General features: G+C 44.1%; 1 protein-coding gene across 1 annotated transcript in view; it reads right to left on the reverse strand.

The window, feature by feature from the left end:
- Positions 1–262: 262 nt before the first annotated feature.
- The window catches only part of NGFR (nerve growth factor receptor), a 141,628-nt gene continuing 124,583 nt past the window's right edge, over positions 263–17,307 (reverse strand). Inside the window, exons 4-6 of the mRNA XM_078645271.1 lie at positions 8,716–9,034; positions 8,069–8,226; positions 263–5,213 (exon numbers count right to left, since the gene is read on the reverse strand). Coding sequence (XP_078501397.1) covers positions 4,930–5,213; positions 8,069–8,226; positions 8,716–9,034 — 761 coding nt within the window. The 3' untranslated portion in view covers positions 263–4,929. The remainder of the gene's footprint in view (positions 5,214–8,068; positions 8,227–8,715; positions 9,035–17,307) is intronic.

Here is a 17,307-nt window from a genome sequence, read left to right on the forward strand (position 1 = left end):
ATTTCACCCATGCATTCAGTTTCCCAGACTGTTTCAGATTTGCCTCTAAAACGTAGCCATCTTGTTGTATAGTGGCCTGCACAGGCTTTCTGGAAAGTGAGGGTAATACTTTATCCACACATACACAGTGCAAAAAAGACCCAGCATCTCCACTCTCAAATGCAGAGACTTACGCTAACCATTACGCATATGGTAACTACATCACCACCCATGACCAACATGCAATAAGTATACAAAAAAGACACAGTAATTCTTGTTAAGCTATATTACACGTAGATTTATTTCACTGTAAGAATTATTAATAAATTGGCATTTATCAGACACATAAACCTCATCATGGAGAGACAAGATCATAAGAGTTATTATCTGGAGCAACAACACCTTCCTGGCAAAAACAAACTAAATACATCGAAAGGCAACAAAATACCAAAGATTTCCACTTTGGCCTCATTTTTTGGTTCATCTAAGAATTTGTTCACTCAAAGGTAAGTGCCTTAAAGAGCTTTGCTACTACTCAATGCTTCTGTCAGCTTCTGTGGAGGAATGGCCGGTTGTGCAAGAGGGGCGGAATGGAGGTGCAGACCTGTAACTATGGTATCTAGCTGGTTTCTGGGGCTCCAGACTGCCAGAGCCTCATTATGGGGTGAAAGACCTCTCAGGCTTCAAATGCAGCCTCTAAATGTTGTGATGCCCCAACCCAACAGGACCAATACCAACGGAGTTCTTCTGTAAACTTAAAGCAAACAAGATGAAGCAAAGGGGATTCATGTGAAAGGATGCTGAAATGATACATTTCTCGGGGGAACTGGTGTGAGAGAGTGCACAGATCACTTCCAAACATTAACAGGATCGTTGTGTAGCCATATTTCTGAGAATATGTAGAAACAATGCACTTTTGACACGGTGTAAAAACTGATGCTTAAGGGCACAGATGTCCTATGAGACAGTAGTGACATTAGTGGCACAATCATTCTATTTATAGGATTGTACTAACACTATTGTTAGATGGCTCTGTACAGAAAAACACTGACCACAATGTGTGTGCATGGGCTGATGATGGTGCTTTTAACAGCTGAGCTGTTATGTCAGTGCACAAAACATTGCTAAACCTATATAATCTCTGCACTTTTGTTCAATTACTGCTAGTAGGGATGGTTCTGTGTGACTTGTCTATTGATTGTTAGAAGTACCCACGTTTTCAATATAGATCCTGCAGAGCTGGATACTGGGTGTAAATACATTTGCGTCCAGTGAATCCTTAAATGAATTGACTTAGGTAGTCATTGGTTGTTTTGAAAATCTGGCATGGATCCAGAACTCCTGGACTTTCACTAGACTGGCAGCTCTTACTGTTGGATGACAAGTACTGATTGTCCTAGTTGTGAACGAAACGTGAGTTGGTAAGGCACTTGCAGACTGTGAGAACAACACTCACCAGACAGGTGTTCACTTTTCATAATGTTTTGGGTTGATGAGAATTTCAGGCCAGATGCAAGACATTGACATATATCAGAACTGTTTGAAGCCCATAAAGGCTACTATCACCTCCACTTCTCAACAAGGGCGGAAATGATCTACAAATCTATCACGACAAACTGATGGCAAACGTGATGACAATTCTCTGTAATTACGCAACGACTGTGGGGGCTACATCTTTGTCACGTGAGAGTTGACACTAGCAGTAATGTGACATGAACAATGTAAATAGGGATCAAACAGTCCAAGTGAGAGTGCGCCATAGTAATCACGAATCCAAGCTGCAGTCTAGTACAAGTGTGCAGGAAGTGTTTTCGATACAAACTACCTTCAATGGAATTTAGGCATAGGCTATTACATATGCCAATTCTGTGCCGGTGCACAAGAGTTTCCCCAAAACCTCACCAGGTCCTTGTGTCTTGGCGCCCCCAGTAACATTGATACTAGTCTGATTTCAGTGTGTGTGTTTGTGCACAAAATACATGGGGGAACCAACAAGACCTTGTACAGGAGTGCAGTGAATGTCTTGGATATCAAGCAGGTACACACATGTGCGTGTTGAATGTTGATGGGGTTGATTACAACATAGTATCTCTGCACAAAAGCGTACAGAAAGAAACAAAGTTATGCTCTATACTAGATCAGCTGACATACATTCTCACTAATCGCGTGTTAAAACCATTCATTTTATAAATCAATGCTTACGACTGCAGTTGTATTTTCTTAACTTTTGCTCTATTTCAGTACAGGAATTATCACTATATTCACAATTGCTCTATCTTAACTTTATTCTACATACTCATGACAGCTCCTCTCGCTCTTACTGAACACTTGGTGTGGCTATATTCACTGTCCCTCTCATTGAGGGTTACAGGCTACACTTTTTTTTCATCGCTCGGTGCAAAGCAACAGCACAAGCCTAACCTCATGCCGCCTCTCTCACTGCTCTTCACTTACATTATAGGGATAGAAAAGTGGGACCAGGAATATAGGAACAATAATCTTCTTGCCCCAGCATTTAACTGTCTCATAGCGCTAATTCTCAGCCGTAGACAAGGAAGAAACTGATGCCCTATGAAGGGGCAACAGGAAACACATTTTTAAACATTGGAAGAATGAGAAGGGGAAAGAAGTTAACTTTTCTGTTCAAAACGTGTAGAATTTTCATGAATTATCCAGAAACTGGTATTAGTGGGCACATGATCTCGGCAGTTAAAAAATAACTAAAAACATTTAAAATATTAAATTGTACACATTTCCATTAATAAAAGTGCTATAAAAATATCATTTTAAATGCTGACAACTTGGCAAAGTCGCCAGCGCCGTAACAACAAAACACAAATACAAACAAAAGAGCAAGAGTAACAGAAACCTGAGCATCAGGCCTAGTCTGACCGGGTAGGCACAAACATCACAGATTCTCTAGGCCTTTGCAGCGCAATTAACTTTGACTCACTGGGTCTAATTTATAGCCATTCTAGTTGTGAAAAGGGTGATTACTTGTCACCCGGTAAACACAGGCCTAGGACTTTCAATAGTACCAAGACCCAAAGTAACCAAAGTTTTCACCCTCTCTAAACTGAAGTGCAGAACGAGCTAATGGTACCCATCTTGTGGTGACCATCAAGTGGCCGGCAATGTTGCCCTTTTCCTGTGTGTCTCCACCAGCATGATGCCACAACCCTCACAGTGTAAATGTACAGAATCAGATATGCCACTCCACCCTGCCAAATGTTGCTTTGTAGTTTCCAAAGACTTCGAGAGCCTACTGAAAAGATGTATGATTAAACACAAGTGCTAACCTCATGTGTAAGCATGTAGACGCGTTCCAGGGTATGCTCTTGGCATTACCGTTAAGTGCTTCGTCGCATGCTCTCTTTGAGTAATCTTTTGCACAGTGAGTGTCAGTTTTCTTTTCGAGCACAGTGTACATGGTCAGCCTTCCTGAGTGGAAAGAGTTATGGCACAGTGAGGTCGATGGCCGGTTTTACCCCCTACCTCCTACTGACCTGGCCAGACTGGCTAAGGATCACTGCCTGAGGGGTAAAGAAGATTGTCTGTGTGAGTAGATCGGCCAGCCTGGTTTGCACCAGTCAGTGCGGATTATGAGGAATGTGAAAAATGTGAGATCATGCAAGTGTTGTGTACCCCTAGCAATGATTTGTGTATTTAATGAGTGCATGTACATGAACACGTTTGCCCTGTGCGCACTCAGATGCAGGTTTCATTGTTTATTGAGGTAATCATCAGGGTGCTAGTGGGCGTGCATGCACACCTGTTCCCATGCTTTTGCGCAGGTGTTTCTTCCTGACATGCATATCATGATTGTATGTAACTTTTCTGGCCTTGCTCTTTACTTTGCTCTAACATGTATTCTACAATGTTTCACAGTCAAAATAGCAACGGATACACACATCTCCTCTGCAGTCAACCTCTGCCCAGCCCACACCTTCCTGCCACAATCGTTCTGTCTTTCCAAGTTTGAGATTTCTGTACACTGCCAGGCAGCACTCTCTCCCCCCCTAGATCCTGTCATTGTAACCCGTCCAATCACATTCATCACCTCTAAAAGCACGCAGACCAATCCACGGGTCACGCAAAGAACATGGACATTGTGATGGAGCCAGGGATAAGAAGGAAGGCAAGGAAGAAGGAAAGGAAAATGTCTGTTAATGTACTGAAGTCTCCATTTGTGTGGACCATGTTGTATACGTGTGTATACGTGTGCACATTGTCTCTGTCTTATTCACCTGTGTGTGAATCAGTGCCACTAAGCGCCTTACTACTGATAGTCTTTCTTGCCTTGCGTGCTTTCCTACCAGTGTGCTTGTGGAAGACGTGCTTGGCTGACATTTTACTACACATGGTGGACATGTGGTTTCAGACTTCTTTAGACCCTTCTTGAGAGTTTGTGTTGTGCACACGTGCTATTGTCTCATCAATGTGCATCTAATTTTCTGTACGTGATGTGAGGGCGTGAAGCTGCATGGTAGTTTGAGTTTGCATTGCCGTTGTGTGTGGACAAGAACAGGGCAGGGTTTAAGGAGCTATGTATGTATGAATTGCGTTGTATTCGTTGGGTTGAAGGGGTGCAGAAATTGGGCCTGAAAGCGTGTGGGATGCAGGACGTTTTAGTTCCCGAAAAGCTGAATGCTTCTCGGACGTACTATCCAGACAGTCCTCCCTTTCTCCCTGGTAGGTGAGTTTCCCTTCCCTCTAACTGCTTTGGGCACTTCAGTCCACGTTAGTACCAAGCCACAGAAGAGGGGGCGAGAAGCAAAAAACATAGGAAATGACAATACTGAAAAATAATGCCTCAGTGCATATGGAATTGTTCGTAAATATCAGGGTTCCCTTAAGGGACCGCTTTTTCCTTCACATCATCTGTCCTCGACACCTCTCCCAGAGTAAGATTCCATGGACCTGGGCGCCAGGCCGGGCCGCCCCGTGGCCTCACACAGGGGAGGTGGCTGTGGACTCGCTGTACAAACTCTCCACAATGTCCTCCCGCTCGATCTTGCGCAGGGCGGAGTAAAAGGCGTCCCTGGTGGCGGCGTCCGTGCTGAACAAGTGAGAAATGAAGGCGTGCACTGGGACCTCGTCTTGTGAGAAGGAGTCTATGAGCTCCTCCTTGTAGCCCAGCTCCTTCGCCAGGTTGCGCCAGGTGTCATCTGTGGAAACGCTCAGGAGCTTTTCCAGTTCCTCTTGTTTGTTGGATGACAGGATACTTTTTAATGCTGTGGGGGGGGAAAGAGACAAGAGATTTCAACAACTGAGACATCTTGGATATCAGAGAGAAGTTTGATGGGTCATAGTTACAACACCTTGACTTGGTGAACACCATTAGGTTTGATTACTTTGGTTATGATTTCTGAATAGTAAAGGCATTTGTCCTAAAAAATGAACAGCCACTCATGCTTTTCCCACGAATTCATAAATGAGGCCTGTGAGATGAGGGCAGCTTAATAGTAATGGTGTCTATTTAATTAAAAAGGAGACCCAGGCACTTTAAAACTTGTAGTCCGCCCAGATCTTAGTCTGGAGGGTGAAGCTAAATATGAAAATGTGATCCACTTGAAAAACCAGCGTATCTATTGGTTTATTAACTTATGGACACACTCTTCTCTATCCCTCCTAGGACCTCATGCCAGAGTACTCAATCTGCCTGCCCTTTGAGGCACTTAGTCCAAACTTCTGGGATCCATTTGCTAATCCTTAAGGATGGGCAAATTTGAATCTTCACCCGATAAGTAGGAAACCTCACTTTTAAGATGATGGGTGGAGTTTCACAGCTTTGTCGAAGATGAAGCTTACATTTCGCCATCTGATACCATTCCCTTCAGCCGGATAGCCTGCCCAAGATGGGTAGAACTTCAGGGCGCAGACCACTTGTTATCATCACTCAGGACTGTTTTAGTCATGAATGGCAGCTGGGAAGCATAATGCCTCTTTCCTGGGGTCTTAAAGTGCCCTTTAATTACTTCTATCTTATTAAATTCAAAACTGTACACCGCTCTATCATGTACACGATTTTTTTTTTTATAAAACCAATCATATGCCTTTAATTCCCTTGGCTGTGAATACTGATGTGATTTTGAGGGACTGAATCACATCTTGCAAAAGAGCTAACATTTGGAGAGTTATTAGTTATTTAATAATGATTTCATGATGATCAGCAAGATTCTAACAGTGAGATCTCTGAATAGCGAATAGCAGCTGACTCCACACTTACCAACTGTGCAACTGGAGCCCATTACAGCCTCCTAACGAAGAGGGTCAGCCAAAGCCCCAATTCCAATCACCACACTCTAATGTCAGTTGCAGCATCTCGTGAACTCAGATCTATTTCTTGCAGACTTTCGAAAATACCCTATCCGAGCCTGGTACTGCTGCAGGACTTTGAGGTGCAGAAGCCATGCTGGAGCTTACTGTCCTACTCCTGATCAGCATTGGAAGAGGCTGGGGTGCACTCCTTTATACAGGTTCTTGGCAGTTGGAAGCACTTACATAGATGGCATTAACAGAATAAGTAAGGCAGCGGTCTGGTACTGGGGCCAGAACAGTGAATCAAAAAGGCGTCAGAAAAAGTGCCTACCCGCGCTCTCACGTGCTCCTAGGTCACCAGCATTTTAACAGTTTCACTTCATGCAAGAAAATGTGTCCGCATCTTCAGGGGATCCCCATTAGACATCCACCTTCAGTAAAGATATATACACATGGTGATAATTTGCTATGCTTTCAAGACTGACACATTGATTGTTGGGTCTCTTACAGGAGTTCCGACCAAAAAGACTACTGAAGTTACATTATTGTGGTATCATTCAGCCAGGGACATTTAGTACATGGATTCTAAGTGCAAGTATTTTCGACGTAGGTCATCTACCCGGCTGTGGCGGCATACTTCATTTTGGAAACAACTGTTGCTTTTCAGCATTCAAAACTAGTTTTAGAAACTATTTTCATCCAATTACATTTGGGTTTTTATCCCTTTTCACACCTTCTCTTGTGTACCTAGTACTGCTACACCAGTTATCCCTTACAAAGTACTATAAATAGATATTTATTTTTGAATTAATACCAGTCTGATGTCCATTAATTCCTTTTTTACTACGTGCTTATATACTACATATATATTATCTCTTTCTACTTTTTTGAAGAGAAGCAAACCGTCGACGTACCTTTCCCTTGAATTTAGATGCTCTAACACAACCACAAAGATAAATAAAATGATAATGCACCAATGTTATTATCATTTTATGTTCGCTGTCTTTCTGAGCCCCGCAATAAGTGTAGGGTGGGCCGGGCATGTCAAGGAGGAGTAGTGTGCGCTTACGTTTCTCCAACCAGACTGGGGAGAAAAGCCACAGGCTACAATTCACTGTCTGAGCGGCAAACTAAGCCACTCACACCAATCCTGGCCCTGCTCTCAGGCTATGAAAGCCACTTCTGGATTGGGTGTGGAGTCTGCACCCTGAGGGCCTATCTGCTTCTGGCCCAATGAAAGGTGCAGCACGGTGGCAGTCAGCTGGAGTGGAGCGACAGGTAAGTCTTTTATTATTTTTACTTTTATAGTATTCCTTCCACCCCTCCCCAACCCCCTGTGGCTGGCCTCTTTAGATAGGCAGTGGCCGCCATGGAGGACTGCACGTTCCAAACATTGGGTGGCTGTGATCAGTCTGGATAGAAATTTCCAAGGAGTATATCTGATGCGAGTGTGGGGTAGGGATAGTGTGGCTCAGTCAATCTTTAGGAATGTTCTGTCTATCACTTACCTAATACCACCCTGGGTGAAAGTCCCAAAGATGGATCCTCTACTCAGCGTTGAAAAATGTCCAGAAAGCCAATTGGGTATGGAAGTTCTATAAGAAAGTCTAGTAACCTGATCAATTTATTTGAAAGCTTTATGAGTCACAGGGCTGTGCGGTTTTATAAGTCAAGTCTTATGGCTCAGATACGTCATTATAACCAGTTTGGAGGAAAGCCTGAAGCAGTGAATGGCTGTGAGCAGTATGGAGGAGAGTCCTAAAGATCAGACAGTACTGACACTTTCTATGCTATTTGATCCAACTCTAAATACATAAATGGCTTTTACCTTGCACTTGTAACTGCGTCTGTGACTGCTGGTCATGGAGGCTCTGGCTGTCCACTGAGATCCCACTGTCACTGTGCAGCTTCTCCCCTTCGGGTGATGGGGTTTGGTTTACTGGCCGGTTATTTGCTGCTTGCTTGTTCTGTTTGCAGCTGTTCCACCTATTGAAGGGACCAAAACAATGCATGCAATATGATTATCAATTAGAACATTATTTTAAGAATTCTCAAGGCTATTTGTCATATTAAAGAGAACTCATTTATGGAAACATCAAACTATTCTCCAATTAAACCTACAGAGGATATAGAGCATAACCCAAGTAAATCAAAGCCCCTGGATGATATTTTATGTACCAGAATAAATCATACAAAGATGTTTTTGTACTGGACCTATTATCAGTGTCGATACTGACTTGCCTGTTACTGGCCCGTGAGGCTCTCTGACTAGCTGCAATAGTTCTGTGGCCTTCCTGGTGATCTTCTACAGCAGTCTATACCACTCAGGTCCTAGTCACAAACTCATAACCTGACACATGGAAAGCTATTCTTTAACTCTGGCAAATTGTGAACCTTTCTGTAACTCAGATTTTGTCCCAGTGTCCTCTACAGTGAGTCTATCCTTTTGATGCAAATCCCTAATCTCATGCTCACCGTTTGAACACAATGAACGCCACCAGTCCAACAACAACAGCTGCCAGGATTGAGCAGTACACTGGTATAAGGTTGTGTGCCATGCTGCGGGTGGGCACGGGCTCCGAGCTGCCCATCGCAGGGGTGGTCATGCCTCCCGTGGTGCTGCTGTGCCGGTCCGGGTCATAGGGCTTTATGGTGAAGGGCATGTCGCGTTCATCTGGATCCGTTATTTCATCGTCGGTGCCATTAGGTCCTTCGGGGACATCCGAGCTGTCAGAATCAATGGCCGGCAGGGTCGGAGTCCGGGGCGTGAATCTTGGGTTAATAGTCGCTGTGGCTAAAAAAAAAGAAAGTGAGATTAGTTTTGTGCTGACTTTGCAGTCTTTCTCATTTGGGTCTATCATTGATTAGATAAAACAGAGTCTAAGCATTGGGACCACAGACTTGCATGCATTGAATTAATGAACTCAGAACACATTTTTATCCTGGCAATTGTGGGGTACTCCACAAGGGTCTGTCAGGACTGAGGGGAGAACCGAAATGCCTCTGTTTGTATGTGTGTAAGAACAGTAGGACTTTCAGTTAGAAAAGCAAAGTAAGCCTCAGTGGAAGTTCATTTCAAGTCTCCAAGGTCTATGTGTAGATCCAGCTGTGTCTGGGGCTGCTTGAGGAGTACTGCACAGAACGAGAGACTGATTAAAGCCCTGAAGGCGTACTCTAGGAGACGGTTAGGAGTTTGGCGATACAATCACAAAACTTATCACTATTAATAAAGGTGAATTTTCTGTAAGAGGTATTTCTTTGGTAAAGAATGTGTCGTTAAATGACAGTGAAAAACGAACAGTTTAATCACAATGCAATAATGAAAGCCTACCCCTTATGAATACCGTGCTAAGCCCTTAAATGTATCCAGATATTATTTGCCTTTGGTTTCAAAACAAAATTTTACGCAACCTTGTTGGGATGGTTTTCTGAGTACTTCACAGATTCTAGCATCTAATGTGTTGACGTTTTCAGGTAACAGTCAGTTAAAATGTACTAGAACAACCGTACCTGTTCACTGTAGTTTAGGTTGAACTCTTACATGTCAGTAATGTGCAAGATTAACACCGGCTACATCACTTAAATGGGAAATTCGGCAGAAGTAGGAAAACGGGCGGTGAATGTTTGGAATGGTCCAATAATACCAGAGACCGTCTGGTCTTGCAGTTAGTCGTTGAGGCTACCAGATTGACTACATCTTGGAGTCTACTTTTCTGTTGCCCATGGGTACTAGGTCTTTTCTGCTCAATATTTCGATATTGAGAGATTCCATATGAAATATCGCATAGCAAAGCATTTCTCAAAATTGACAGATTCCATTTGAAACATCGCATAACATAGCAATTCTCAAAACTGACAGGTTCCATTTGAAATATCCCATAGCTTAGCATGTCTCAAAACTGACAGATTCCATTTGAAATATCCCATAGCTTAACATGTCTCAAAATTGACAGATTCCATTTGAAATATCGCATAACATAGCATTTCTCAAAACTGACAGATTCCATTTGAAATACAGTGAAGCATTTCTGCAGTTTGGGAGTGGAATGTTTTAGAGCAGAGCTACCACGTCACAGATTATAGGATTTCTTGGGCCAGCCATGATAAATCATGTAATGCTCCCTCTCTCTTTACCTCTTAACATTCTGCTACATTTCTCTTTTGTCTCATCCTGCACTAGCTCCCTAATTGCAGCTGCCTATCCCTAAAGCACTTCCGACCACTGTGCTTCCGCCCACACGTAAACCATGCTAAATCAGCCCCGCCCTCTCCAGTACTGGCTGGCAGGGAGTGTGGGTGGAGAGGCATGGGTGGAGAGGCAGAGGAAGAGGGACTTGCGGGGGGATGGATACATAACAATTTTTTGAAAACACTTACCTCTTCCGACAGCCATCTCGCCTCGCTTCTCCGGAGTCCGGGAGCCAGGAAGCACCCAGGCTCCTCATAACCAATCATAACGCTGCAAGGCAGCGTTGTGATTGGTCTGTGCGCCGTAGATTGGTGCTCAGATGGTGACTGGGGGCCTGGGCATGTTCCCTACCAGGCTGTGTAGTGTAGCCTGGTGGGGAACATGCTAAGTGCGCATGACTTTTTGTCCGGTCCCAGACGGTTAGCCTAGTAGTCATGTGCACTTGGTGTGCACAAACCAATCCTACCCTGTGCCTCTAGGCCCGCCTTGACCCGCCCTAACCCAGCCCCTATCCTGTGTAAAATATAATGATAATAACAAGGTTATTCTAAAAATAATTTCCTGTTCGAAGAGCAGTGGTGCGACGCTCCTCTGCCTTAGCGGAGGAGCTGCCCCTGGCCCTCCCTAGAGCCCTCCGTTCTCTGCAGAACCTTGCTTCAGTCGCCGGTCCCATCGCAGTGCCAATCCCACTAGGTTATTTAGGAAGCTTAGGAGAAGAGTATATAAGAAGACAACAGAGCTTGAAGAAAGTAGAGTGGCTGCTGTGCTTTTTTAGGCTCATAGTGTCACGCCTGCCAGAGCGCGTATAATGCCCAAGATGGCCGTCCCGCATCGCGCATGCGGCAGGAGGACAGGCAACAGTGAAAAGCCTGACTTCCCTTGAGAGCGTTGCTTCGCGCTCTAGTGTTCGCCGTTTGTGTCGCGCTCACTTCCGCCTAAGCCGCTTTCACCCGTTTCCTTGTCGGAGTGCTTTCCGCGTTTGGTGGCTCTTCGTAAGAAGTATCCCTATTCTACCTTTGATAGGAGCCTCATTTATCGAAGACACCTAGTTGTGTTAAGGGGGGTCCTGCTCAGTCTTTTTTGTCTACCAAGCATTTCTTCTCCTCGTCTCTGCCTGATTACTTGCTCGGCAGATTCAAAGCCTCTCCACGTTGTTTCTCTACTCAGCGCCGACCGTCCACTCCTCTGCTTCCTGGTGATATATCCTGCCGTTTCTCTCGGTTCCGCCTGCTGGCCGGACTCATGTTCCGCCTGTCGGCCGGACTTGGGTAGGACGTGTGGGATATCAACCGGGGGCATTGTGTCAATGGGGGTCCGCCTGTAATTTTATTTTTACCTTATTATTGATTCCTCCTCCTTTTGGACATCCAGTGGTTATCGTTGTCTGGCAAGCGTCACAGCCTGGAAGACTTGAAGACCTGGTAAAAGCGCCTTGCGCCACCTTTTTATTTGAAAGTCTATATAAAAGTACTGTATTGTGATTGGTGTTCCTATGTTACAGAATATGCAGGAATACAGTCTGCTTCTAGGACTTATCACCTCTCCTGCTTTAGTGAATCAAGAAAGGGTAAGACCTTGCTGTTAGCACCAGTTCATATAACCTTGATCAGGCACACCTTATACAGCTCCTCTGGTCTTTGTCCATTTAGTCTACTGAGGTTGTTAATTCGGGAGAGGTCCAGCCTTTTCTATCATCTGGGAGTACACGCTGTAACCTGATTATAGGTGACCTCAAGTATTTCCTTAGGTAATTACACACAGAACTTGTTATATTGTTGTGCATTATATCCTGTTTTCTGCTGACCTGTATCCTTTCTTTTAGCACCAGTGTTCGACTTGTTGGAGTCCTTTCCAAGGAGCCTTCCCCTTCCTTCCCTTGTTTTGTTCCCTCCTTTCCCTCCTTATCACCATTGTGTTCTAGTGTTTGATAGACACAAGAGGTGCAGGAGGGAGGGGTTGGGCCTATCTGCGGTTCCTGGCACTCCTGCGGAAACAGCTCGTGGATCTTTACACATAGGTCAATTTACGGCTTGCTGATTCACAAGCAGCACAGTATCAGGACTGCGGCCCTATCTAACTTCCATGGATGAAAGTATGTGTGGGTTAGGCTATGAATGGAATTTTATTAACTTTTCGATTAATTAAAATCATTACAGTAAAAACAGAACACAGTTAAAAGGATCATAATCAAGCTAGACAGTTCCTCCTTCCTACCCCCAGCACCTTCCCCTCCCATCCATGTCCTGGCTTTGTAGTCAGCTGTATGCCCTTAGACCCATTGTGCAGTCCCCAGTATCATTCGGAATTCATTTTTGATTAAAAGCGCATTATTTGAAAATTTAAAAAAATACTCGAACTTAATTATTCTGATTAAAAGGGCTGCACTCCTCGGTGCCTATCGGGGACCATCCTGCTTGCTTCAGCAGGATTTGGCGTGTCAGTTACAGGAGCAGGATTGCATTCCTGCGAATCCTTCAAGGCAATGCTAATCAGGTGCATACATTTCCCCAGTCTTGCTAAAGTCATTGCTATGTAATAGCCTTTCCCTCTACACGAGGCATGCTCACCGTGTGCCTTCACCCTGCCAGTGTTACCTACAACAATAATTAGTTTGAGGGTGTACTTCTTACCTTCTGAGAACCTGGTTATCAAGTGAGATAGGGCAGGAGTTTGAGGACCATAAATATTTTTCTCTCATGTCACCATTAATTAATCAATATGGGCTACTGAAGCTTGGGGTGCCTCAAGCACTTCTGGAGTTCAAGAAATTCAAAAAGAAAAGGCGACCATATATGGCTCCCTGAGCACTTTGCGACAGTGCTTATCGTGGGCTATCAGCTCACTGCCGTAGATACACATATCTTTGCTCTTGTGTTTGAACCGCTTATAGATTGAAATCAGACCTATTGCTAACCCCGCTCAAAAGGTGCCCAGCCCTGCTTTTGTCTATGCAGGCGAGGACTAGCGACGATACAAGGCTGACAGGGGTCTTTCTGATCAGGGTTGTCGTACATATTGATTAGTGAAAATTGAAATGGAGCATTTTAGAGTACTATTATTCCCTGTACATCCATTCCTGAAAATATTCTCTTAGCAGGTTGACAGGGCTTGCTTGTGTGAGCAACGCCTGTTCTCTAGTTCACCCACACCCTGACAGATCCGTCAAGTTTCACCTCGCACCATTAAAAAATTTCCAAATTCAAGATTGTTACAGCCAGCAACAGATCCCTTCTTTCCAGCCAGAAATCTGGAAAAGGAGTACTTTGCATGTAGTTTTAGTGCTAGGAGGGAAGAAGGGAACATCTGTGCTCAAACATGCAGTTTCTGTAGCCAACAGATGCTCACCTTATGCAGGATAGGAGCTGTCTGGGATGATGATTTTAGAAGGTGCTAGAGTAGTAAAGTCTTCAGTTGTCAGGTATCAGGCCCAGTGGCCCCACCTAACCTTTACAGTCACCCATCGGCCCATTCTCCCTCTGCCCTATTTATATTCACCAGGCAGCGCAGTTATGAAGTCCCAAAGTACTCATCCATCTCCTTTTCCCGCACATTAACATCCATCATGATGTGTATGCACCACTCTAAACTTGGGACAATCATAAGCAGGCTGCATTATCCATGCTTGCCTTCCAAGCAGGCTGGGATCCTCTCTCTACAGAGCTGGCACTTCTCTATGCCGGACTCTCCGCTTAAAGGCGTGGATCTCCAGGCATGTCAAAATATAGAAGTCCGGCCATATGACCATTGGATTTTGCAAACTCTTACTTGGTAAGGAACCCACTAGGTAAGGGAGCTCCAGGAGGGAGGGTGTATGAAGAGGAAAGGGACAGCTGGGTGTGAGTATAAAACTGAATTTCAATGATACATTTATGTTTCCCTTTTTGGGGAGGGTAATATCGTCAGTACCCACTTCCCTCGGCAGAGTAGAGACTAAGGAGTTCACGCCCCTCTATTACACAACAGATGCTCTTCTAAATCTGTGTGCGTCTTCCATGGGCTGGTTGCTGTCCTGCTTGTCCTCCAAGGTAGCAAAGAGTAGAGGTGGGAAAGCCAAAGAAATCTCATGCCAGATGATGGGCTCTGGTTCAGCTCAAAGTCCTTTTGGATCCTCAAGTCCAAAATGAGCAGAGATTTCATGGGAGGCTACGTGGCTCAGTAGCTGCAGTTGCCGACCACATATTGGAACCCAGGTTCAAATCCCAAAAAATCAACCTGTGTTATTAAAAAATTGTAATGAGGTCTGTCTGTTATGAAGTGCTGGTTTGTCAGTGGGCATGGTTTGTGCTATGTGAAACTAACAAAAGCAAAATATAAATTCCTGCGGTTATCGTCGCTCTAATCTCAACTTTCAAGAATTAAGGCCAAGCCATTAACTTTTGTTGTCATAAAAAAATATACCCACCTAGTGACTGAATTGCACAGCTTCACACCCGGAAATCTGGGATTATCAGTTCTGGCTTCCTAGCTTAAGCACACAGTGTGATCCTCTGCAAATCCTTTGCTGCCAAGCGCACCACCTTTCAACTGACCCTGGGTCTCGGAAGGGGCAAACTTATGCTTTCGATATACATAAGTATATATGAGCGTGAAAGGTCGAACTAAATAAAGAATATCGACTTGCCTGAAGCTGTTGGGTCCGCTTCTTCATTTCGCCCTCGAGGAGGTTATGAGGATTGCTGTGCTGATATATATATATATATATGCTCCAAATGTCCAAGCATTCACTGCTTCCACCATATCGAGAGTTGCGTCGTCACCAAGAGACTCCTTGAACTGAGTCTTGCTTACTCCTCCATTAAACGACCACGCCGTGTGAGATTTTCAAAAGGATTTCTTTATTTAGCCGCTGCCATACGCGTTTCGACTACACAGTAGCCTTGGTCACTGGTTACGGTTTTGAAAAGCGCGCGGCCATTATTTAAAGAAAAAACATTCATGCAACGTCATCGGGACTACCTGTCAATCGACAGGAAAGACAGACTTTCAATTTGCTTTGTTCGTGAATGTCGTATTACACATATGTCTCAACTTAAATAAATCCATTTTAAAAGAATTCATTGCGTGTATCAATACATTAATTTAAGCATAACTATACGTATATTGAATTATACGGTGCATGTGATACTAAAATTCAACTCTATGTCAACAAAACTTTATCGACACTGACAGGCAACTCTGAAAATGCATTCTGAGCATTAATATTCTGCGCTCGCTTCCTAAATATCAAGCAATCTCGCCCACGTGGGCCTGCCGAATAGTGTATAATCGGTTGTACCATCATAGAATAAACCATAATGTACCAAACAATTGGGATATTGTGCTCCCCATTAACAATCAACCTTATCGGCATATTTAAAAAAAGAAGCTTTTTCATTATTGCGCAGTGAGTTGTTACATACACATACACCAATTGCACCTTATAAGTGACTCTAATAATGCTCAAGTGAGCAAACATATAGATTATGAATTTATAAACAAACCGGCACTACGATCATTTTCAAACAGTTGTTGACTGCCAAGTGTAATTCACATTATAAAAAGTACTGTCCACATAATTATATATATAGATAGATAGATAGATAGATAGATATATTTATATATTTGACACAATATTTGTGTGTGACGATATTTGTCTGCTCTATATTATGTCACTGATCCTGGCTGTCAATAAAAATGGAGCTGTTTTTGCTCTGAAAAGGCACAAAGATGCTAGACTGTTTAACTAAATCTGTATTTTTTTACTTGTTGTGTTTTTGATCTAATTAGAGCAGTGTCTCCGATGAGAAGATATGTGGCTCCAGCAGGTGCTTTGCCTGCCTGAAGTCCTGGGGTAGATGACACCTCAACCGGGATCAGTCTAGCCCCCTGTTGCATGAGTCCTCTTTGAAGTCAAACAGCAGGACCGGTTCTAGGATTGGTGGGACCCTGGGCAGTACAGGAACATGCAAGGCCCCACGAAGAGGTGACATCAAAGGAAGTGACGTCAATTGACCATCAAATTTCTGGTATTGCTGAAGCTGTTTTGCAAAAAGCTACTCACCTAGCGTGGATATCACTAAAATGGCTAAACATATACATAGTAACCCTGATAAACAAAGTATGTATATTTAAAGCTATATTAAGTGGAAATACGTTACAGAGGAAACTGGGGCCACACCTTATTTACCCCCAACCGCGACTAATTTTCTAGAGGGGGACCCCTTTACAGAAAAGGAGGTGCGAGTTGCTATTGCGGGCCTGTCATCAGGCAAAGCACCTGGGCTGGATGGTCGCCCAGGCGACCTTTTTAAACAAGAGCCCGATGTATGGGCCCCCTACTTATTGGCAATATTCAATGCTGTCTTGAAGGGCATGGAGGTGCCCTGTACTTGGCTGGGCGCAGAGCTTGTTCCTATATTTAAGAAGGGTTCACCTCTGCTCCCAGCCAATTACAGGCCCATCAGCCTTATAGATGTGTCCCAGAAGCTTTTTGGGAGGCTTATACTAGATCGGCTTCAGAACTGGCTTGAGGAAACTGCTACTCTGAGCCCATATCAGGCGGGATTTAGAAGGGGGGTGTCTACAACTGACCAGATATTCCGCCTAAACCTCATTTATTGGAGGACCGCACTAATCTAGGGGGGCATCTTGTACACGGTGTTCGTGGACTTGCGAGCCGCCTTCGATTTGGTGCCAAGATCTAAATTATGGAGTGTGCTTGCTGACATAGGTGTCCCGGTAGATATTCTTTCTATTCTGATGAAATTACATCAGAATAATTTTGCGCGTGTCAGGTGTGGCAGGAATGGGAACCTTACGGATAGATTCCCCGTTGACAGAGGGGTGAGACAGGGCTGTGTGCTTGCACCAACCCTGTTCTGCCAGGTAATCGCCCACCT

This window comes from Lissotriton helveticus, chromosome 5_1 (assembly GCF_964261635.1).
Source record: "Lissotriton helveticus chromosome 5_1, aLisHel1.1, whole genome shotgun sequence".
NCBI lineage: Eukaryota > Metazoa > Chordata > Amphibia > Caudata > Salamandridae > Lissotriton > Lissotriton helveticus.